We start from the raw sequence: 25,670 nt of genomic DNA, 5'->3' as shown, positions 1-25,670 counted from the left end.
GTCGCACCCCTCCTCACTCCGTCTGAAGGACAGACCCCCGTCGGAACGAGAAGCGTGGCGGTGCATTTGATTCGTCTCTCAGGGGCCCCGTTGGAGGAGTCCGATATTAAAGAACGCGCGGCTGCCAATCAACCAGGAGCCATCTTAAAAAAATAAAAAGATAGCTTATTTTTTTTTTTTAAGGCTGTGAATTCAAAAGACTAGGAAAACTGCTGACACTAGCACGCCGTCAGCGGCCAGGCCTGATTTTGTAAGTAGAACCTTTTAAAAAGTGAAATGTGGATTTACCCCAAGCATAGCCCAGAGTTCTTTTTGAAAGGTTAAATCAGAGGGTCTGAAGGGGAAGTTGTGGTTGTGGTTATGGTGTGTGGGGGTGAAGGATAAAGAAACGTGTGTTCATAAGCTGTTTGGCTTGCCAGCACTCCTCAACCTTCCTGTCAGGAATTTCCATCAAAGCCCATCTGGACTGGAGGACGTTTCCAGACGTTAAATATGTCTTTAGCTTTTTCTTTTTTTTTTCTTAACTGAAAATGGGGGGGCCATCTCTGAAGATGCGGCAACATGGACTGCAATTGATTTGAAACACTATTTCCTGCTTTTCAGAAAAGTGTGACAGAAAGGTCTGAACTCATGTTGCTCGAAGCCAATATCTGACGTTTATTTGTACTTAAACTAAGTGATTCACGCAACAGGTACAAAATGGGTTTTCCAACAGCCTTTCAGGTTCCCAATAAACTGATGCTTTATATAAGCCACATCGGCTTCATTTAGATCGGCTACATGTTATTATTGATGTTGTACAGTAAAGTAGATCTATTCAATAAAAAAAAAAGGCTATTTAACAATAAATAAATTACCACCTTTGAAAGGGCAAAGTGAAACAGCCTTTCTATAAACTACATAGCAATATTTCAATATACCACCACTCCATTTGCCATATTACAGACTGAGGTGTATTTCCCCAGTCACTTTTCAAATAGTTGTGTTGCATGGCAAGTTTCGAGGAATCGTGTGGCTGCCTCTCTAGTTGCTGCTTGAGTTTCCAACATGTTCCGATGGAAAACCAGAAGTCCAACTCAATGTGCCCAAATAGAAGTTGGCCGTGCCTGATACAAAGTACGTGCTACTGCTGCTGAAACAGATAGTCCTCCTGACATTCTCAGTATGCATCCTTGGATCAGGAAGAGCTTAGACTGCGTAGACTTTTGTGAGGCCATTAGGGGAGGAAGGTGCGTCAATTCAGAACGAAACCCCCAAACACAGGAACAACTTTGCAGTGCTTGCAGGGACTTGTAGTTCTAGGTTTCGTGGGAGCTAGAGATGCTGGCCAATTTATTAATTGAAAACTCACATTTGGCCGAACGCCTGAATTGGCACCCGGGCCATTTGTTTGACAAATGGCTGAGGGGAATCTTGCTCAAGAAGGCGTATGAGTTAGACCGCAAGACTTTGGGGTTTGAACCCAGAACCTTTTCGGCTGGGACTAGCACAACACTAAGTAATAGACCTGTCCGCCTCTCCTGCCCATCCTTCTGTTCTGGCTCATCCATTAAAACACTGCTGCCTTCCCAGGACAGACTGCAGTGAACGGGAGGACCTGGAGGGATCTGAGGAGCTCTGGATCAATATTAAAGGGAGGCTGCTCTGCTGAGAGAGTTTGAGCTGTGGATTCTGCTGCCTCTAGAACAACATGGAGAAGAAAAAACGTTTTTATTTCAACCCCATCTGGGATTTTTGGTCTTACAGAAAAAGTTTTAAATAGCTAGCCTAGGGAGTGAAATAAAACAGCAGCTGGAAACTTTTCTTATTTGAAAAATGCTTTGAATTACTAGTGACTAGCTCGTCGTTTAGTTGATGCTGTAATCCAGAGAGGCTTGCAATGAATTCAGACACTCTCCATGGTGCTGGTAGGTGCATTGAGCTCTAGTATGCCCAGAACACGCATTGGGGATCAAACCCAAAACCGTCCGGCAGGGTGTTTGAGCACCCCAACCACGACTCCACTCCCTAACCAACAATGTAAACAAGTATTGCATTAGTACTTTAAGATGCTACTAATCTGTATGTGTTGGACAGTAAACCAACATCATCCCACGCTTCATTTCATTACCCAAATCCCCGGTTTACCAACCCAAAGTAGCGATGTCTGATTGTCTTTCTGTGTCTGGCTACCCACGGATCCTCTATTTAACCGCATTACAATAAGTCACGCAGTCTCCTTGCTCACCAAAACCCATCCGTTGCGATTAAATTCGGGTGGCGTATTTCTCTTCCTGAAACACATGCGATGCCTGTCAACTTGGCAGGGGAACGAGACAAGGCCCCGGTACGCAGGTGCAGATCCTTCGAGGCGACCGGCAGCCACTTTTGCATTCAACTTCCAATTGTTTCATGAACAAATATGACAGTTGAATAAATGGTGAAAGGAAGGATTTCGCTGATCAATCCGACAGGACTGCTCTGAGGCTGCTTTTCATGTTTTTAGACAACAATGGAAGTGTTCTGGCAGCGGAAGTGGAGCCCCATCTGCCGTTTGTTACCCAAACAATACCCGGGAGGAGCAGGGGGAGGGAACAGCTATGTTTTAGGCTTCAGGGAATGGGGGGGAGATAGGGGATGCAGCAGTAGGAACAGATGAATCAAGATTACGTTGCATTCCTCATTCCAACCCACGTCTTTTCAGAGCTTGTCGATTGGCCTCCCGGTGAAGGCAGTTAGTCAACTTGGATGATGAGTCAAATGATGGGCAAGACATGGATAGACAATTATTTGGGGTTAGGCCAACAAATGGGGCTAGATCAGTTTTAGTTTTTTATACTGGAGCTTTGTTGTATATTATTGCCAAAACCCTGGTCCTTCTATCTTGAAAGAGGACAATGTGACATGGTTTCTTGTAACACGGTCCAACACATTTACTAATAAAAGTGGGTAATTGGCACCGGAAACCTTTAGGTGGAATGGGTTTTGATTGGACTGTGGAAAAGTGACAAAACAGGCTAGCTGTGTGCTCGCTCATGGCAGCCTTGATCTGAGCCAGAGGGAAAAACATGCTGGGATGTCAGCCGTTGAAATGCTAGCCCTGTGCAGACAAATTGTCGCATCCACAAAAAGGAAGGCTGAGCTGTGGCCAGATTAATTGGGTCTGAATGTAGAACATATTTTCATAATTGAACCATCTTCAGACGTATTTTATGGTGCATAATATTAATATTTCTGGAAATTTGCTATGCATTTTTCAAATTTCAGGTTTAAATGTATTCAGAAACATCTCCATTATGAACAATAATATATATTTTTTACTATTATTAATAATACTCATTATTATGTATTATTTTTATTTGTGTACTCTCCACACGTTCAGAGATGAATGAGGCTTCTTGACAGGAGCTTTATATTATTTCGCCGGCTTTCTACCATAAATGTGACGGTTAAGATAACATCACTGCTGACTACTGTCATCGCTCAACATAATTACCACCGCCGGCAAATTATGCCATTCTTGTAAATTAAGAATTCTTGCAAACTATTTCAATCCCATGTTGATTGAATGGCATTTGGAATAAAGCATCCTAACCTGTTCTGATCGATAGGTGGCCTAAGTGTTTGGTTTTTAATTTCCCTTGTCGCCAACACCCTTGATCCTAAACTCATAAAGCCTTCCAACGGATAAGGCTACTCTGCATGTTCAATTGTTCTGCTTCGTTTGCTTTGTGCATGTTGTCACGTCCCATACTGATCTGTGATCGGATCGCACCCCCTTTTTTACCACCGGATGTGTGAGATTGACAAGACATCCCGAGAGCCCTTTCAAAATCGCCCCGTTACTGAAATCACAACTGGGATCAGATAAAGGACAGACAGATCTTTCAGCCTAATAATTTGAATATACCTCTCAAATTGGACAGTCACATTCGTGATGTGTTGTCACAAATGGATAGACTTTGAAATGGCTTGTAACGGCTACTAAACATGACACATCTGGGTGGAATATGGTTCGTTTAGCGTTTTCCTAGTGTAACTCCACCCAGCCATACTGGACCATCTGAACTCTGCTCATACTGTCACCTTCTCCCCCCTCTCCGCTCTTGCAGAACGAGTACACCTGCCCACGCCCGCTGCCTGGCTCATGGATGGGAGATGTGCCTTCCCTGATCCACTAACCAGACGAGGAACAGACGTTCCTGATGGGACAGGGCGGGGAGGACCGGGCGACACACGGGCAGCGCACCAGGATTCCCTGGATCCACCATCTGCCCCTTTTTCACAGGAACACAAAACCAGAAGGACACACTTGTGTGAATAACTGCGCACCTCTAAGGATAAGCCAGCGACCATAAGGACCGTTAAAAAATAAACAAAAAAGGGTTTCTCGTCTCACATTTTCGCCCTAGTTCTGTGGATCTCTGATGTTGTTTCCCAAGTGTCGGTCGTTATCGCAAAACACACCGCCTCCGTGACGAAGTAATGGCAGAAACCAATAGAAAATAAGGTAGACTAGAATAGCGCAAGACCAGGGGGTTCTGGGTGCAATCGACGAACACTCTGTCGCACACACTTCGGGCTAAGGACGAAGGTGACATCTGTGTTTTGTTTGTCATAAAACCGGTAGCTCGGGTGGCTTTGTTTAACCGCAAACGTTAACGAGGCCGTAATTGGCGCCAATGAATCACGGATGAGTACGTGGCTCCAATAAAGTCGAGCGCAATTAAGAAAAAAACAGAGTTGACACATTTTAATTCCCCGGGAGGAGTTATCCTTTCCCTCCCTCTCCCACCTCATCTATTTTGTAACGGAGGAGGACACATCGAAGGGCACAGAGGCGGTTAACGTCACCCTGTGTAACTTCCGAGGAGCTACGTTTTTTCCCGAAGGAATTGAGTTCATAAGCTGGAGGATCAGCGAGGTCTGAGAAACAATCGTCTGAAGATCACAAAGACATTGCACCGGAAGGAGGACGCATATTCTGTTGTTACGTCAAACATCTACTACCTATCTTGAGTTGGAACGGGGGAAACGGACATGATTTAAAATTATTGGGGGAGGGCGGGGGAGAGGGAGGGCGGTTCGGGTTTCTTCATGAATTGTAATTCTTTGGGGAAATTATAAAGTTGTTAATATCTTAGTATGTTATGACCATGTTTTACCATTGCCAAAAGTGAATACAAAGAAAGACTGTGCAGGCCCTGGCTGTCGCAGCTGCTCTCTGATGCAACCATTCCGTGGAGAATGATTCGAGGCGTCACCATTCTCACCACATTGAGACACTTTCGTAACAAAAAAAGAAAAATAATGCGTTGGGGATCAATGGATCCCCCCAGCGTCTCTTGTGGGTCAGACACGGGGATGTTGTTAAGTGAAACTTCATGTGTTTGTGTATATTGTGTGTAAACAGGGTCTGGGCGATGAAAAGGGGACGATAACCGGGTTCAGATTTTTATCGGTGAGAATGGGGCAAGGGGCTGCTCAGATCTTCTTAACTTATGTTTTATACATGTTTTGGACTCTGACGTCATTCCATCTGCGTGCGTGCGTCCCTGCTGTAGCAACAGGTGTTGATTGGCCATTACAAGCCATTTGAAAATTGACCCATTTGTGACATCGAAAGTGAGGGGATTGTCTGCAGCGAGAGGTATGATGGACGGATAGATAAACCTTCCAACCTACCCAGTGGACTGTATTAACTGGGAGGGTAATCGAGGGGTATCTCCATCATCTGGGTGGACACTCCCAAGTTGTGATTTCAAGATTGGGTTGATTTTATGGCTCGTTAGTTCACACCTGGTGGTAAAACAGGGGTCCGATAAACAGGGAAACTGATTCTCTCCATGGACTGGTGTGTTTTGTCATCCAATTTCTTCTTATCGAATTTTGAATTATTTCTCTCATCCTCCATCACTGCTATTGGATTTCTACAATGAACAAGGGTAATTTTCTATTGTAAATCTCTTGCCTTTTCTCCCCTTAAAACAAATTGGTGTTTAATAATCATCTGTATCATTTGGTCACTTTAAATGGTCTGTTTTATAACGCAAATAATGACTTTATTGGTGAGCAATATGAAAGAAATCAATCAAATTAAAAAGTATTCCATCTATCACTTCTCCGGCCTCTCTCTCTCTCTCTCTCTCTCTCTCTCTCTCTCTCCTGCCCGCCCACTGACAGGACCTGAAGCATCAGCGTCCCGGCGCTCTTGTGTCAATCCTCACACTAGGGGGTTGGGGCTATGGGTGACAGCCCGCTGCCATCGCCGCTAATTTAATAAGCGTGAACACTCCTCGCTACTGCGCTGGCGCCATCAAAGTCCGTGTTATTCCCCACAGATCGCCCGTGACCAAGCTGTCACATCAACATTAGCCTCATTAGCTCGGAGCCCATCGATCTCTTCCACTCCGTTTCCCGTCCACCTCCACCTCCTTCGCCGCGAGGCCCCCCCTGAAGCGTTCTTCCTGCGTGTGAAAGCCCTCACACATCCAGGCAGTCAGGGGGCCGGCCTGGGGGCCACACGCCGCTCGCTCCCGACGCATCGAGCTGTCGGCTGAGGCACAGGTCCAGATGGCCCGGGAAACCCCCCGTGGTGCACTGCTCACATCCCCTCTCCTCCAACCCGCTCCCTCCATGCATCCGTCCGTCTCCTCACTCCCGTGTTCCTCTTGCCTTTGAACGCATCCCTGACATCCCTCCGCCCACTCCTGCCAACACGGGGTCCTGGTTGGTTTGATGTCGACATCATTCGCTCCATTACTTCCCCTGTCCCTGCGCGGCAGCCCTGTGAACATATCTGGGCGTTCTCAGAGGGGCCCCAACCCGCCAGTGCTTTGACCACATAGCAACCATTATGCCCTGTTGCATAACGCCGGTTTCATTTCAGATCCCTGCGGTTCGCGACGCTACGTGTCTCTTGCGCCCTCTTTTCAGCCATCGCTGTCCGGTTCCATATCTGTGAATCCCGGTTCCGTTTCTTACCGTCACCGTCACTTGCACTTTCACCGAGCTCCCTCGGGCTCCACTTCACACAACGCCATTGTGGTTATGGCCCATTCATGTTATGATATTATAATATATTATATTGGAGTCCCACTGGTTTTTTGGTGGTCAGCTGAAAGGAGCCAGTAGGGAAATCATTTGGGGAATACAAATATTTTTTCTATATCTGATCATTATTTTGAAAGGAGGTTGACTTGTCACTCTCAAACACACAACTTCCTCCAGGCTGTCTGCTCGGACCGCTGGAGAATGGAGCAGGATGGTATATCTCTGAACCCAGACATTGCAGCCTCCCAACCTATAACTACAGTGAAAAATGAAGTTGACTGAAAAGGATCCTGAAAGTTTAATGCTTTTTAAAGTATTTGATACGTTTGTATTTCTGATTACATACATACTAAAAGGTTTTACTGACAATCATAGGTACTAACAGGCCCTTCTTTACCAACGACAACAACAACAGTTTCCTAATCGCTTTGTGAACAGCATGGCAAGTACAGAGTCAACTGCGGTCCCTAACTGTGCTAGATGCTGTGATCTGGTATATTACACGTCTATGATCCTGCCCCCAAAACATGAGTTTTTTTAACGTTTAAGACTTTCATCTTCGTCAACACTGGCGTTTCCTGCTCTCAAATGCAGCTCTTTTATCTTCAAAAGCCTTTAAGCATTTTTCTTCTCCCTCACTGATAATAGCTAGTCCGGATTTAGCTGACGGTTTCTGACAGCTCTTGACAGCGTCCCCGCATTTCTCCTCGTTAGTGAGCTTCCGATGGACAGAGCCTTTCACCGATCGCAGGCAAGACACCAGGATGGCTTCCATTAAAAGGTGCCCCCCCCCCTATAGGGGATAGCAGTGGGCTGGGAACAAAGACACACATTTATAATCGGTACATCGGGGATGTCAGCAATACCAAAGATAATACATTTCATCCTACAACCATTTTAATTTAAAAACAGACATGCACGGTTCCGGAAGTACGGTTGGCCGCACAAAAGGCTACAGGCCACCGCATACTCCTATACATACACAGGAGGCAGTGTAGTCTTTAAACACATTAATATGAAGTGAAGGTTGTCTTTGGAGGAGGCAGGAGGGCACAGAGGGAGGTGAGGAGTGGAGGAACTGAGGTGTAAAATGATTTGTTCTCATCATCTCCGCGAAGAGGCGCGTATGTCAGCAGTAATAACACAGGTCGAAACAAAGGTGTTAGTTTGTTACCAACCATCATCTTATCGGCCTCGTAGATAGAAGTAAACACACACAAAAGAGTCAGTCAGTTTCAGAGGTCATAAAAGCAAGGCAGGCACAAGAAAACCACCCTGTGTTCAACAATGTTGAACAATCAATTATCAATTACGTGTACGGCCAAAGTAAGGATCTGAGCTCAACGGATCCCAGACACACACTGCTGTGTTTTGAACAGAACTTCCCGTAGCCCATGTTCGCCTGTCTTGATCACCATGTATGAATAAGAGAGCAGTATTAGCAGCCCCTGCTAGCTGTCACCCGGCGTCTTGTCTCGGTGTAATGGCTGCCGTTATTGCAGTGAGGGATATCTAATTGACGACAGCTGTCTTACCCCCCCAGGTGCTCGCTCCCTCCCTCTCGGCAGTGAGCATATGAGCTTAGCTTTCACAATTTGGAATCCCTCCCTTATCAGTTGCCAGGCAACGGTGCTCAATTAATTCTGCCAACTCGCGGGAGCGTACGACAAGCAAGGCCACGGTGAAATAACCGTCTTGGTGGCTTTGTGTTTGGGGTAATTTAAAGTACAAGTTTGTAACTTCAGGTCTCTAGGATTCATAAACATGGTACCTCCGACACTTCATGCTCCCACTACAGGGTTTTATGACATCCCAGGTAAGGCGACAGCAGAGAAAAAGATTTCTGCCATTATTTGTTTTAGATAGCAAATATTATTCATAGGAAAATAATTAAGGATCTTGGTGTCAGCTATCGTGTCGAAGAAGTCTTATCTTAGCTTTGCAACAACTAGCCAAATGAACCTTTGTGCATGATGAACTTTATGTTTTAATTGTTCAAACAACACAAATACCATATTGAGTGTAACAGCTGTCCATAACAACCTGAACACTCAGGCGTCGCCGAGCGACCACTATTAACGTCAATCATCCTTTTAGCATTTGTATTATTCAAATCCATATGAAATCGCTTTCCACTGCTGGACCTGGATAATCACACCAAGGTCAACTGCCTTCTGAATGTTAACACAGGGTAATTTTTCCCATCTGTAAAGCAGGATTTATATTTAGCTGCTTTTTGACAGGCTACTTTGAGCCTTCACAATATTATATATTCCCGTGTAGGTTTATGCCCCGAGGAGGTTTATGCATACTAAATCATTGTTGTCAAACATCAACTGATAATTGATGTACATTATTCCACCTCCACTCTCTCTCAAAACGTTCAGACAGTTTGGACACTTTTTCTGAAGAGCCCTTGACATTATGCGTACTGTCACTCAACCCGGGAGGATCTGTAGACTTTGAGGACTTCATTTAGCCGTCATGGCAGCATTGAGTCAATCTGAGCAAGACAAATACAGCGCTGTTGTCATACATTTAAATTGCAAAAAAAACATCACAAACACACAAAACTAGCGGATTAAAATCCTTACTTAAGGATCCGTCCTGTTTTCAGCCATCCTTGAAAAACTGAGCTTGTTTGCATACAAAAGATGCCGTGTTGATATTGTAATCAGATGACCCGAAAATCATTGACAGCTAATCAGATAAAAAGTCGCAGATTCAAATACATCGACAGTGGTGTCTGATGTATTTGAACCCTTCACGGTCCTCTTCAAGCATCGTGACAGCCTTTATGTGATCAGTGATGAGGAAATATTACTTGGTCTTGAGCAGGCAACTTGCCTCCTCAGATTTCCCTCAAATATCCATCCCCGTTTCCATTAACACATGACCCCATGCAGCAAATCCTCCGAGGCATTGCAGGGAAAGACTGCATGTGTGAGAGGGGCCATACTAACTAATTGCCCGCAACAAAATACAACCAACGACTCATGGGTCCTTTCAGGCATGGAGACGAAGAAAGAGCAGGATGGGCTACACACCTTTCATGGCGGTGTAGCCACTCAAGGGCCTCATTATACACCAATAAGCAGACAGGCACTGTGTGGGGTAATGGGTTCCATAGGCCGAGTACCCTACGAAGAAGGATGGCACAATGGGAGCCAAGGAGGGCCACGTGCACCCTGGTCACAATAACACCATACAAGTGGAGTGCCAGGTACATCCTGATCACAACACCATACGGGAGGAGGATAAACAGGCTTCAGAATGAGGAGGGCAATCTGGTTGGCAATATTTACGTTCATCTTTTTAAAACTTTTTAACTGTTCTGCGTTATCTTATTTCTTTAATTATTATAATTACTTCATAATTTATGCTATAAGCTAATATGTGTATATATATGTTTCATCTATAGTCTACATTCTATCTCATTTAAAAAAAAAAAAACTGTAATATAATTTTCTATTTCACCTTATTGTTTTTATTGTGCATGTTACATCACCTTTCCAAACTTTGTTTTTAACTGCTCAACAAATAAAGTTGACTTTAAGCAGCTGTATTTAAAGTGCATGCTAAAATACTTTGTCAACTTTGTATTTCCGGACGCTGAACACGAAAAGTTTACAATATGTATTATTATTTTTGTTAAGGAAAATAATGTTCTTAGTCAGCATCTCCCTCCGGCGTGATAAGGCTGACAGGGTGGCAGGAGGATGTGTCACCAGGGGGATCCGGGGCCAACAGACTCAGGGGCCTACCCTGTGTCAAGTGTCGAGTGTTCTAAACGTTTCCAACTGAGTCCTGGCTTCAGAGCAGTCAGGCCATCGTGGGCACGTCAACCTGACAGGGAAGGAAGAACCACAGCGAACTGCCCGGAGACAGGCAGAATATGGGCTGTAATTCATCCCAGGACATTCTGGGATTTTTCTTTGCCATCGGTAAATACCTCGGTGGGGCCTTAAAAATACCAACTCTGGGACTTGTAATGAGATGTCGATGACAACAAAATGTGTGTTTAGAAATTGGTCTAAGCACTGTGCGACGGTCAGTAAATGTGGGGTGGAAATCCTTAAAAGTACTGCCCCGTGATGCCACTCACTGACAACCAAAATGTTTTAATGGTTGGAAATTGCTCCAAGGTATCTAAGACTGAAAATAATGACCATGCCAACACAGAGGGTCAAAGGTTACAAACAAAAGGACTAAAGAGTGAGTACAATATACATAATAAATAAAATGGTCTGAAAGTATACACACAATCATTTCAAATTTGTTTCTCAATTGCTATATAAGTAACATCTATAATATTTAAAGATCCTAAGATGCAAAGAGAACAGGCCTTCAAATGGAAATTCTACCAAAAGCAAATTAAGCCCAATTTGTCATTTGGAATCGTTGCAAAAGTCCCTGTGCCAACCATGGGAGACCAAAATACACGTTTATCTTGTGATTGCTTTCTATTTGCAATTTGGGATGAATACGTACATGTATAAATGTGATGTTGATCTCTTTCCATCTGCAACAAAACAGTCTATACGAACATAACTTATATCACTTCTGTCACAATCTGCAAAATTGGGACATATTATTCAACCTCACAATTACAAGGTAAAACAATCAGTATATAATCTATAATCTATAATGTACCGGCAGTTTGCTCAAGTGCATTTTGAGAATAGCTCTTTTCAATATCAGTAAGACGTCCAATGAACAATTAACAGCATACACGCGTGTGATGTGAAGGGTAAGAACCCCATGGGGGGTTTAACCAGAATTAAGTGCACGCCGTTTATTCTGGGAGGGGAGGTTAAAGGAGATCTGTATTGTCCGACGTGACTTTATTATTCATCCATATTTTAGTATGTATAAGACACATACAAGCACCATGATGGCCTAGGCGTCTGTCTTTCCAAGAAAACTCTGCGTCACCCTCATAATCATAGTCCAACACTTGGTGAAATCGATGTGATGAGTTGCAATTATATCAAGACCATAGAATCTCTATTTGTTCACAATGGGTGTGACCATGAGAATATTCTCAAGATAGCACTTGTGTTTCTAAGTGCTCAAATCACTGCCTTTGTATGCCACAGAGTGTCACGGCTTGTGTCATTTCTTAAGGCATAGCAACAGTCAACAGAAAGAAAAAAACATCACAAGTCGAAATTCCTTCCTTTTTCATTTTATGGCACAAACTGAGTTTCCATATTTGTCAGCTTTGGCAGGAGAAACATTGGCAGGCATGTGTCAAAATGGCACACATATGGGATAAAAATACAAGAAGTGGGTTAGCCTATTTGCTTGGTAGCATATAGCATTGCAGAGACAGCTGTGGGCTTCAGTATCAATCAAACTTTATATATGTATAAATAAGGCGCTATTTGTGCGAATCTGCAATACAAATTGTTAAGGGAAACAACAAAACATGAACAAGAACTACATGGAGATAAATAGATGGTAAACTTATAACTTTCAGTTTAACCACAGTACACACATTTTGATTAGAAGAAAGCTTGACTAAAAATGTATGTTTTAGGATTTAGTGTAAAAAGTATGCCCTTTAAATAATAATAATAATACATTTTATTTAGAGGCGCCTTTCAAGACACCCAAGGTCACCTTACAGAGCATATAGCAAAACAGAATAACACTCAAAAGAAGGGGGGGGACCTCACTAAACCACCACCAATAGGTGGTTGTAATGGTTAGTACATCTGGAATGCAGAGTTTGGCCTGTCTAGTCCTAGTATAATTGGACACCAATAGATTTACAACAGAAAAGTGTAATAATTGCTTTTTATGTAATGACTCCATGTTTATTTATTAGTTGTTTTGCTCTATTAAAAAAAATCAGTACCTTTGGATTACGGAAATGTTAAATAAACAGATAAAGACAGATCAAATGAAAATTCCAATGTACAGCATCAGTTAATCTCTAACGTTAATTAAGTAAAAACAAGAATACACACACACAGATGACAACATGTCAAGATAATGTAAAGAGCTAAAACCAGTAAAAGAGAGTTAGAGTTTTGGAATACCCAATACTTTCTAAATTCCCCCGCTGTTAACGTCCATGAATGCGTTAGTATGACATCAATTTTGTAATACTGGCCCTGCTCAGAATAAACATTTTGTATTCAACAGCTTGCCTCCCCATGAACCCAGCAACCGCTGACGCTTGCTCAACCAAAGCAACTTCCATTCGCCGCAAAAGCATTTAAAAAATGAATATTCATCACTTGTTAAGTGACATCCGGATTCCAACATTAATACCTTTCAAGATACAAAATGTTTGTGTTTCTGCAGAGCAGCCAGAACACTGTATGAGAATAGATTTGCCAAGTGCTAAAATTTCACATTACTCTAAGATTAGTGATACCTTACTAGTCTCTCCAGAAGATTTATTTCACGTCACAAAAGCCATATCAATGACTACCCTCATCTTCATCCTTTTCATTTCAAGTCAAGCTTTTCACCAAAGCAGTGGCTTTTCATATCCACTCAGGCTTGTCAATCAAACAACGGGAAGGGTTGATAGCTGTCGGCAGAACACATGAAAAGCTCAAATATTAGCGCACCAAAAAGCTCAGCGATAGCTAGCTTTGTCGTGAACGGCCATGAATTAGTTAGTATGACATCAATTGCGCCACAATATCAGATGCTCTTTAGAAGAAACATTTAGTAGGCTCTCCTCCTATTCCCCCCGCTCACTAGCCTCACCACGACCCCAGACGCCACCAACGTTGGTTCCACATTGACAACATCCTGATGAAATCACTACACAGGCAAACCTTTCAGAAAAAACGTTGACATGAAAGACTAATCGCACGACAAGCGGCGTTCGACTTCACCCAGAACATTGAGCGAACCGGAACGGGGATTCTGAAGAGGACGCTGCAGTGATAATGGTCCAGATGGTAATTCACAAAATGCATACTTGAGGCACTTTCTGACGTACAGCGGGATAAACCACTGTGAGTGGGGAACGCAGGCCTGAGAACAAATATAGCTCCCCCGTCTGAGGGCTGAACTCCTCCACGTATGAACCGTGGGAAATGATCCATGGAGAAACAGAAATATATTGAAACAGATTCATGAGGTGGTACGTGGTTCATCTTCTGTTCCACCATGTGTGCCGAGTATGAATCCATGGCAGATGCCATGTATGATTTGAAAATACATTTAACAAAATTGCCATTATAGGACCAATATAGTCAGTTACATGAAAATACAACAAAGAATATACAAAACAACAAAGACTGCATGTTTACGAAGTCTGAATCCATGGGAATGTATTTTTATCATGCAACAGCATAGTCAATAAAAAAACAATGCTACAGTTCAAGATAAAAATCTGTAATTTCTGAACTCATTCTAGAACCCAACCGGCCAATCAGAGACCAAGCTCTGGCCCCGTAAAAAACACCAGCCATGGACACCAGAAACAACCCAGGGATCCAGGAGGACCGGTCTTGTGTTCAACCTGCCGTGGTTTTAATGAACCCAGGGAGGGAGAGAAAGAGGAGGGGGGAGGCTGGTCCAGCCTGGACACCTGTGATAACAAAGACAAATAGCCCAGCAGGGAACCAGGGGGGTAATGACCAGCGGCCGGCGGGTGGGTGAGGGAGGAGGAGGGGAGCAGGTGTGGGAGTACCTCCTCCCTCAGCCCTTACAGTCTGAGTCCGATGCGGTGCTTTCGCGTCCAGGGTGCGCTGAAGTGATAGCGATTGAAACAACAGGCTCTCTGGGATGTCATCGTCGCATGAGCGCTTCATCCATCTCTACCACCTGATCCCTCGGTGCGTGTGCGCTTGACTGCCGGTGCATGTTTGTGTGTGTGCGTACGTGTGTGTGCTTGCATGTCAGTATGTGCGGGTGTGTATGTGTGTGGGTGAGTGTTTGATACGATGGCACTGGCTGGGCTGCGGTCCAAGATTCTCAAGCTCGATTTTGCCTTGCTTTTAGAAAAATAGGCCATGTATACATACATTATGTATAAATATATATTTCAACAGTAATTGTATACTGTATATACACATACATGAATTTAAATGTGTATAAGTATGTGTGAATTTGTGTATTCTCGCTGTCGATGATTTGATGAGTGACATAGTGGCAGGCTGGCATGGAGATGATAAATATGTAAAACGATAACATCTCTTCCCTTGTGAAGATCCGTATGATGGAGACTTCTTGATTCATTAATCATAATTTACATAATCTACTCCCAGGATGCAGGGTGATGCTAGCTGTTAAACGCTAACGGGAGAGCAGACACAGGATTTCAGCTCTCGCTCACCTCAAACAATGCTATTTATTGTGTATGCATACATTTTGTTAATCTGCATTGCATGGAAGTAGCTGCTTATTTTTATTTATTACTTCCTCCTTTGTTATCGTGTTCTTGTATTGCTGCTGCTGTGTGTGACTCAAGAATTGTCATCCATTGTACTCTGAATCTGAATTATTGTAATTATTTCGTAGACAAAAACATGCTACTTTGGCCTATCTTTACCCTCTCGCCCTTTTCATCTCTCAGCGACCCAAAGCTTTTATCCAAGGCAACCACTTATTTTTACATCCAGAAACATAAACACTAGTGTAGAAAAAAAACAGTGTGAAAAACAACACTCAATGGAGGTGTTACAGTTCTACACCAGACATTCAAAACAGCAACACCATAACAACATAACAGTATGATGACGTTGATTAGAATACCTGGAGATGTGCTCCCTCCTGCCTCAAGTATAGTAATCAGGATGTAGTTCATCAATTACAAGGGGCAGAGAGTGCAGTGGCTAGCGGTTTGATTCCCAGCTGAAAGGTTCTGGGCTCAAGAGGCCAGTGTCCACAGTCGGGCTGAAAACATCCCTGAGCAGAACGGCCTAACACCCTTACCTGCTCTCGGAGGAACACATCAAAAATTCACTGCAAATGGCTTCAGATAAATCGTCTTCCCAACGACAAAACATTAATCTTTGAAGAAAAATGGATTCCCCGCACAGAGTGAGCTTGGTGCATTCGCATTCTCCTGAACCGTACCTTGGGGCCCGTGAACAGGGATCATTTTATACACAAGCCTGACGGAGACAGGCTGTCACTGTGGCACGGAGACGACCCAAAAGACTGTGATATGCAGGGACCTTGGAACAAGCCCGGCGTCCTTGTCGTGTGCGGTACCACTCATGTAAGCCATTACGCAGAGCTCGTCCTAGCATCCCCCCGGCATGCGTCAAACCCACGGACAGCCGTCCCGATGACATCACCTTCCACATGCAGACATCCCGCGCTTTCATTATCCAGAACCGCCCGCAGGTGAGGCCGGGAACGATCCCAGCCTGCAATCAACGGCCGCGTGACTTCCAAAGATTCCTCAGCGCAATGTGAAGCCTGAGAGGAACAGAGCACTTATAGGAATCACAAGATCAGTGGGTTTTGGAATGTAGCAACGTCAAAAAAGACTGAACAAAGTGCACGAGTCAGTTCAGGAGATCTTTCACTGCGATCTACAAGGTAATAACAATCCCAAAATGCATAGAAAACATCTAAATTCTCCCTCCTGAAACAAGACGATGAATTGCTTTGCTTTTTGCCATCCCTTGGTGAATTCCACCTTGAGAGATGGGCTTTATCGAGACACCAAAAAGGCACGACAGAAAACACGATTGCCATCCGCCACTATCGGTTACTTGGGGAACACAGATGAACACAGGAGGGACCGGGTATTACAAAGTACAAGCGGGCCACGCTTGTCACATGAGTAAAAACACAACTTGATCATCCGTGTGCGGCAGTACTTTTCCCTCCACTGTTGTATCTTCTGGTGACGCGTGCCTTATCCAAGGCAAGGTCACACCTGCGACCTTCACCATTTAATTTCCGAGATGGAGGAGGAGGGAGGGGACGCGAGAGGCCGCTTCTCTCCCCTCCCCTCTGTTCTAGTCATGTTACGAGCTCCCTCCATCCACTCCCCACAGACGTAATGTCATTATGGAAATGCATTACCACCACCACCAGCACCCAGGCCCGAGCCGCAGCCCCCACCTCCACATCGCCTGCCAACTACTTTACTTCCTCCCCACATCCACCGGCCTCATGCTCCCTTTTGTTCCCTCTCCCTTGCCCCCTCCTTCTCCCTTGCTTCCGACGTCTCTCCCTCTCTTTCCCCCGGCTCTCCCTCTTTCCCCCCTCCCTTTCCTGCTCTCTCTTACCCTCTCTTCCTCCAGTCTCCTAGCCTCTTTTCCTCTTCTCTTACCAACTCTCCTACCTTGTCTTCCTCCTCTATCCTACCCTCTTCCCCGTCATACCCTCTCTTCTCCCCCTCTCTCTTCACTTACTCACTCTTCCCCTCTCTTCCCCTTCCCCCCCCCCCCTCTCAACCCCATCGCTCCCACCCTCTTATTCCCTCTCCTTTCCTTCTTCCCTCTCTGGTTTATTTCCCTCTGCCTTTCTGACCGTCTCTCCTTTTTATTTTCCTCTCTCACTCCCAACTCCCCTTATTCTCTCCCACTCCCTCTCTTACCCTCTCTCTTCCTTCTCTGTTCCCTCCTCTCTCTCTCTCTCTCTCTCTCTCTCTCTCTTCCCCCCCCCCCCCCCCCCCTCTCCTCCTCTCTCCATCTCCATTCTTACAGATGTGTGCGATCCCCTCTCAGGCATTAAAGCAGGATTAGATGAAAGGTTTCCCCAGAGGGAGAGAGGCGTTCCCGTTGACCCTCCGCACGGTTTCCCGTCCACAAAGGACCAACACACAGAACTCCCCCTCCACGCGGGCGGCACTCTGTTCTGTATGGTCTGCTCCTCTCTCATGGTGGCTGCCTACCCATCGCAGTACATCGACCGACGGAAAACAGCAGCACCGAGAGAGTCTATAAAAGGCCGGATCATCTTATTTTCATTTCGCTTGTTGATGCCGCCTGTTGGAGTAAGCGGTGCGGAACTGTCCTGTTAGGCAGCGGGGGTGCCTGAGCTCTTCAAATTGCCAGCCGAATTTTACAGGGTATTGGTTTTCAACCCAGCTAATCTCTGCAAACAACAATCGCGAGTCACCCGGTTCATGGGCCAGCGGGCCGTACCGGCTCCCCACGCAGGGGCCGCAGCGTGTTCATACTTCATAGCTGGTTTGTTCATCAGGACAATCAGTAGCGTCTTATCAGGGACCACATTGTGATTTTCTACCGCCATTGCTTCCATCAAGTACGCACGCACGCACGCACACACAGACACACACACGCTACAACGACTAAGGCTTGAAAAAACAAGCCTGAATAAAGGCTTTATCCGTGTAAAGGCCACAGTGACAAAAGCACAATTTAAAGTATTGGAACTGGTGATAATAGGTTGGTTCACACCAATCAATGTAGCCTTACAGTGGCAATGTGCGACCAAGTCACCATACAAAGTCTTTGTTGCTGTCGCAACAAAGACTTGAATTCTGAAACGGTCAAATTGGTTAAAATACAAGTTTTATTGAGACAAAGCTTCAAAAAGTCGAACTGCAAAATCACTTAGTTGCTGTGAGGAGACAGTCTGTCTTTCGGATCCCTGAGTTCCAATGAAGACACACTACTGTGAAAAGTTGGTGACGGATCACCCCAATTAGCAGCCTGTTATTATCATCAGGTAACTTGTTAATCCTGGTAGTGTCAGTGGGAGATTACCATGAAGCGAATATTGACTGTCACAAATGTTTTGAAAGGTATTTGTATAGAATACAGGACATAATCAAGAACGACTTCAGAATTTTTTTTTCTGAAGATTGTTTTTAAAGGAACATTTGTAGACACTCTTTTTAAGCCAAATTATTTATCTAATGTCAAAGTTCGATCGACATTTAGGACTACAGTTTACAGAGTTTCATATGAGCAACCAACTCCCAGCTTGACTAGCCTAGCCTCGTTGCGGTGTTAACTTTGGATGTGAGTTAGCACTAGGGATGTGTCGGTCGCGACTGATTCGTTACAAAGAACGAATCCCGAACGTGAACGACAAGAACTGGTTCCCCAAAACAAGAAGAACTGGTTCTTTGATTCTTTTTTTTTAACATAAACCAAACATATGGTCACGTAAATAAAATATACAAACGAACAGAGCTCCGTCTCCCCGCGACTTATATTGATTGAGTCTACAACTTCCTCAAAGATTCAGCCAATGAGAGGTAGCAATGGTGTTGGAATGGCACCTGGGTAAACCAATGACAAGGCGGTACCGTCGAATATGCGCGCTTTCTCTCTCTGACGTATCTTGGGTCATACCATTCGACTCATATATCCCCCTACATTTTTTCGAAAATAGACTTGACCTCCATCTGTTTATTGGATAAACGCATTTCCCAATCCCAGGAGTCTTTGCTCCATTCTACGTCAATTTAAGAACAAAGAAAGAAATTAAACTGCAGTTCGTATTTTTTATTTATGACCATGCAAGTTCTGTAATGCCTGAACAATGAAGAATTAAATGTAAAGTAAAATAAAATTATAAATGTAAAACCATGAATGAAATATAGAGAGTAAGCAAGTGGTATAAATATTGGTGGGACGTTCGACATACTATATAGCAAGCATCTCCAAACGGCGGACTGCGGTCTTGACGGTCCTATCCGGACCCGCAAGCAATTAAAAAAAAAAAAATTATAAAAAAAAGTTTTTTTATTTTTATTTTTTTTTAAGATGTAATCTGACGTAACGAACGAATCAAAACGAACGAATCAAATAAACGAATCGTTATAGTGAACTGAACTGAAAGAACTAGTTCCCGGAAAAGAATCATTTTGCCCATCCCTAGTTAGCACTCAAGCCAAATGAGTGGCTTCTCACCTCTACTGCTAAACGAAGTTAAAGAGATGCATTGTATAATCAGATAATGGTATGAGATGTGTTGGTGTTTCTTTAGTGTCATTTTGACAGAGAGTGTAGGATGACAGGGAGAGATTGAGGGCACCAGCGCACACAGTACACACTGCTGCTGCTAGGCAGACGGGTTGTCAACTGGTGATCAGATTAAAGTGCTGATTCTTACTTTATTTGTAAAGTATGCAAAATAGATATATTTTTAATTTTGGTTGAGGGTCCCGAGGTCTAGACCTTGCTGACCTCTTAGCTTGCTACAGCCATGGGCAATGTGTATAAGAGCGAAAATAGAGTGACAGCAAGATAGATAGAAGGGAGAGAAAGATTACAGGGAGTGCAATACTTTAATTATAATTCCAAGGGAGGGCGTGACAAGAACTATTAAGGCGGGCTACATACTTCCCTCAGTGTAGAGTGGACATTAAGGCCTGCTAACCAACAGCAGGTATGACGGAGTGCTCCCATTCGCTTACTTTATCGCCTTGCCGCGGGCGGGCGGGTGGTTGCTCTCTAATATGTTAGCATACATCATGCGATGACACACACCATGCGCTAGGGCTCTGATAGCGGCAGACTAGCAATATTATATCTACAGCGGTAGGGTCTTTGAAAAACGAATTTGTCTCTTTGTTATAACATTTCGATTATTGTTTGCTGGTATCCTTCGTCTAACATGCATTAGCGATATTATTTATATTCCATTCCTGAGAAGAAAAATACTTTTTTTTTATCGTAATGACTGTGTAAGTTAGCAGACTTTAATTGAACTGCTGCTATGAAAAATAATGTATTGCAATCATAATGATAATGCTTAATGTTCTAAAGAAAGCGAAAAAATCATAAAACGTTTTGAAGACATCACAATTTGAGTCCATATATGAAACTACATAAAATAATGTATGTTAGAAACCCTGTAATGTCCCTAATTTGAAGCCAAAGCTCCAACCCAGACATTAAAATCCGATTCCTCCACCGAATCAGGCAAACAATGTTTGATCATCCGCACGTAGATCGAGCCATCCTAATATTTTCCGGAAGGGATAATCCCTTTCTCGGGTGGGCTGACTGTTATTACTATGAGCTGTCCTGGTCATCACCATTAGGTCCTCATAAGTCAGGGTACAGCCCTCCCAGATCGCTGGTCCCTTGTGCAGGGTAAAGCGTCTCCTATCCGGTCTGCCGCCTCCTCTCTCCCTGTAGCCACTAAGCAACTGCGTGTTCATAACACCCTGTAATGTAATGTAATGTTAATGCCCCCTGGGGTCTCATTCATAGGCCGTCTAGGAAGCAAACACTCTCTTCCCCCAGCTCCCACCCCCGGGACGGTGTGATTCAACGGGCGATTCCACCCAACACCGACATTATGCATGTGTGCGTGTAAGTGTGCATGCGTCCCTCTACAGCAATATCTCTCTCCATCTCCATTGAACTATTATTGTAATGGCCCATTACATGGTAACACTTATAGCAACAACTATGGATGTGTGTGTGTTGTTTGCGTGGTGTGGTGGGGTGTGTGTGTGTGTGTGTGTGTGTGTGTGTGTGTGTGTGTGTGTGTGTGTGTGTGTGTGTGTGTGTGTGTGTGTGTGTGTGTGTGTGTGTGTGTGTGTGTGTGTGTGTGTGTGTGTGTGTGTGTGTGTGTGTCATCTATTCATCTCTTTATCTATCCAAACCTATCCATTTTATTTTATTAATGCGTCATGTGCATGACTGCATCTGACTAGTGACAAGAACATTTTTTAATTAGAGTTGAACACAGCTTTGGGAACTTTGATCATAACAAATGATGATAAAAAAATCTACAAAGTCCGCTCTAGGTCCCCACAAAACATTCCTTCTTACATTTAGAGATCAAAAGGGTTTCCAAGCGTTGAATCACAGGCCTGTGAAACACTTTGTCTCGGTTCCCAAGCAGCAGAAGTCGCTGACTCGACGATAGAATCGTTTTACCAAACTAACCATCACAACTTCTCCTGGCTAAACAAAATACTTCCTTTTCTGTCACATCCGCTCATCAATATTATAAATATAGCAACAGGATCCGAAAATGTGAATAAATAAAAAAAAACAAGCTAGACGCAGGCAGGGATGAATCAATGATTGTAACTCCTAGCCGGATGGCTGTGCTTCATTGCTGAAGTGATTTTGACGCTAGCGTCTCAGCAGTAGAGTCTACAGCACTTCTCACCGCTGAAGGCTACAGGGTGACTGCCAGCCACTATGCTAATGTCAACTGTTTTTTCCCCACCGTGCGCAATTCAATTTCTTTTTTCTCTTTATAAATGCAATCATCTAATAGAATAAACACAGCAACCGTAGGACCATGACTATGAGGGAAAAAGGTCATTAACTTCTAAATAGCCACTTTAACTTTACAATCTCACAGTTCTCAAATACTCCCAAACGTACAATTATTGTGAAAAGTCAAACTCTAAATAATCAAACAAATCTATCAAACTATCAGAGTCTGTTTCATTGCTTTTTTTTTTTATCGTAGTTATGTATAACGCATCTATCCACATTAGCAAAGAGCGCCAATTACGTTGCCTGATCTATGATCCCTACAAGGGCCTGGCCAAATATGGGTGTTGGGACATGCACCTCATTTAGCAAACAAACTGCAGAGTAATAGGCATTAAATGATTTAAAGCATTTAAAGCGGCCCGTTGGTTGAGAACCATGTGTTTAAAGTAGCCATAGCTTGCTTCAATGCTTCCTCTCATGGCTACTGGGCTTTCCAGGAGAACATCAGCATAGACCGCCATGATATCTTGGAGCAGATGAGCAGTGTGCTAACCTGGATCACATTAGCCTTTGCATGCTCCTTTAAAATAATGGCATGAAAATGTATATTGAAGGTACTACTTCTGAATTTGGTTCAAAGTAGGCTTTTTAAAACATAGCACTACTAAAGACATTATTCCTTCTGTGGCATTCATCTTAAAATAAATTAAGCTAGCCTTAATGTCAGATTTCCTTCATCAACGAGTTCATAAGGAGCCAAGGACCAGTGCTTGCAGAAGTATTTACTGCTTTTGTCATTTGTCATATATCAAATTAAATATTCCATGAAATGTAAAACCATGTGAAAGCCATTAGTAAATAACACACCATGACAACACTATGATCAGACTTCAAATGCATCACCATTCAATACTTTGTATAGGAATTTAATTTAGGAATTTAAATGGACGTTCAAGCTTCACAAAAACAATCACAGACGAGCTCCAAAAAAGAAATATGCAAATAACAGCGTAAATTAAAATCATTACAGTTGTCAAGTTACATCTTTGGATGAATTGCTAATTAGCAATGGAAAATATAGATTTACATAGATCAAAGTAAAGTACACTTTCAATCAAGTCAGACTAATGCTTTAGATGCCTCATAAAAAGGTTTTTAAACCTCTTCATACAGAAACATGAATAAATATGTCTACACAATGATAGAAACTGAAGGCTTTCAAATGTATTAAATAGATACAAAATTGTAATGAAAATCAGTTTGCAGGAAAACCATGGTATTTATGCGAATAGAGTACAAGATAAATATAATAAATTGAATATAATAAGAGATCCCAAATGTGTGTCCATAAAGCTGTTTTGGCAAAGAATTGTTTGATATATTTACAATTTTACGGTACAATATAGTGTTCAATATGGAGTTGTGATAAACTGCTTTTATCCTCAATTTCTACCTCCTAATCCTTAAGGAGCACACAATGTAAACGTTTCTCAAATCCCTTCATGAAGCTGGGGCATGACTGCGTTGGCCTACATTCTCTAGATGCTCCTGCAGCACTAGACCTATTTGTTTCATTACACATGTCAGGTAAGATGCAAAAAGCGATGCAAAGCTGAACTCATACATCACCATCACATACCGCAAGACAAACATTAAGGAAGCATGACGACTGGACTGAGTCTTTTATCCTAGCAGTAGAGTCCCTGCTAAAGGGTGGCTCTGGCAGGAGGAGGGTGGAGGAGAGATGCAGCTGTTGGGTGAATACATGTCAACACTCTTGAAGACTCATGGTGAGACTGAGTGCGTGCTAGTACACAAGGGGCCCTTCGACCCGGGAATATCTCCACGTAGAATCAGGCAGCAGTAAAACCAGAAAGACTGCTTAGCAGAAGTTCAGTTTTGATGAATGGCTTCCATTATCCTAGTTTTAAAACAAGGTTAGCCTTGATTTGCTGTTTCTATAGCAACCATGTTAGGCTTTATGGTAGTTATTTTTCAAGTGCGACGGCCCTGGGAATGACTACTTTACCCATTTAAGTTGTTGAGGTGCTGCGTTTCGTTTTTCAAATGTTTAGCAAAAATCTCTTTCATTAACATGATGACGCGTCTGTGTTTCCACCTTCCAATATACATTACTAGAAAGCTTTCTGCCTGAGGCGAGGAATTATTCATGGTGTGCGGCCCGTGTATTTCAGGGTAAATTATTCAGATGTGTACTTCGGTCAAAAAGCGGGGAAACTCAAATGGGAACCAATCAAAGTGTGTGCAATACCGTAATTAACAAATATCCAAGCATGGTAGAAATAAATCAACTGCGACACAGACACACCAATTCACGGAAAAACAACGAGATGTATGAAACGAAAAACAAATGTTCTGTGTAAATTATGGGTGAAACAATAAAATCCTCATCAAAGTTTTATCAAACCTCCTGAAGCAGTTTTGTTGACAAAATCATTTTTCTCCTACTCACAACCAGAGCAAAGAAAAACATGAGTTAAGTCTTCCACCTGTTCAAACCCACGCAAATAAGGCTGTCTACGCCATCAAGCTGTCAATCGAGAACAAAACAACCATCATAACAGGACTAATAAAATCACAATGAATCTCACACGTCCGTACTGCAACGTGGGAGAATCACAGAGGATTCCAGTATGTACTTTGTGACTATTCTACCACCCGTGCATCGGTATGTCAGTCACGGCACACACACTCATCATCGACAAGCGAGATGGGGTAATTCCTCACCTCTTCCTGGAACTTAAAATAATCCTGTGAGAAGGACGGACTGACACACTAGCCGCGTTTACATGACACATCTGATCCGCATAGATTTCTATGCGGAATAGATCTGTCCCTAAAATGTGATCCGAATGTACGGTATACATGGCAGTAACAAAAGTGTCCGTTATGTCTCTCACGCACTCCTGACACATCTCTGGACCGGCGGTCGTCTTATCACTATTTGGCATTGTGAATTTGATTTTAATGAAAGCACAGCAGGAGAGAGCTTTTCTCTGCCTGCTCCTTCAATTAAGAAGACAGCACAGCTACGTCAATTTCTCGTCCGATCTTTATATTTACCCCCACCTTCGCCGCAAACAAGAGGAATTTGAATGCGAGTCCGCAGCCAAGCCTGGTGGGAGAGTGTGGTCAGTCTAAGTTAAGAAGTATTTTAACGTTCAGCCTGCAAAAGTACTTGTAGTAGCCTACTAATTTACAGTTATCTCGGAGGCGAGCGGGCACTACGATACGCAAACACGTGTGGGTCCAGTGTAGGATCGAGGACCGGAGCGAGATACGCTCCCAGGATGGACCACTGCATCCGAGACCCGTCCCCGAGGAGGCAGACGGGTCATACGGATAGAGCGCCGCATCCCACGAATGGGATAAGAACGCGTGAGAGACGGAGAGAGGACCGGAACGTCCACCGAGGCTCACGGAGCCCGGACTTTGATTTATAGTTATGCCGAAATGGGAGATTCTGCTTTTTGTATTATTTACCATTTAATAAATACACAGATTACCGGCCGTTTTCGC

General features: G+C 43.6%; 1 protein-coding gene and 1 long non-coding RNA gene across 3 annotated transcripts in view; one reads left to right on the top strand and one right to left on the bottom strand.

The window, feature by feature from the left end:
- Positions 1 to 5,013, top strand: part of LOC130372140 (leucine-rich repeat transmembrane neuronal protein 4-like) — a 56,170-nt gene extending 51,157 nt beyond the window's left edge. The window contains exon 3 of the mRNA XM_056577936.1: positions 4,092 to 5,013. Within this exon, the coding sequence (XP_056433911.1) occupies positions 4,092 to 4,160 (69 nt within the window). The 3' untranslated portion in view covers positions 4,161 to 5,013. The remainder of the gene's footprint in view (positions 1 to 4,091) is intronic.
- LOC130372146 (uncharacterized) overlaps positions 1 to 25,670 on the bottom strand; it is a 147,282-nt gene that overhangs the window by 49,879 nt on the left and 71,733 nt on the right. Inside the window, exon 6 of one of the 2 annotated variants that reach the window (XR_008893306.1) lies at positions 23,430 to 24,051. The exons of the other annotated variant lie outside the window; for it this stretch is intronic. This is a non-coding gene — a long non-coding RNA (uncharacterized LOC130372146). Of the gene's footprint in view, positions 1 to 23,429; positions 24,052 to 25,670 lie in introns of those variants that run through there. 2 annotated transcript variants of the gene reach the window in all.

The sequence above is a fragment of the Gadus chalcogrammus genome, chromosome 19 (assembly GCF_026213295.1).
Source record: "Gadus chalcogrammus isolate NIFS_2021 chromosome 19, NIFS_Gcha_1.0, whole genome shotgun sequence".
Classification (NCBI taxonomy): Eukaryota; Metazoa; Chordata; class Actinopteri; order Gadiformes; family Gadidae; genus Gadus; species Gadus chalcogrammus.
This window is presented reverse-complemented; position numbering and strand designations above follow the sequence as displayed.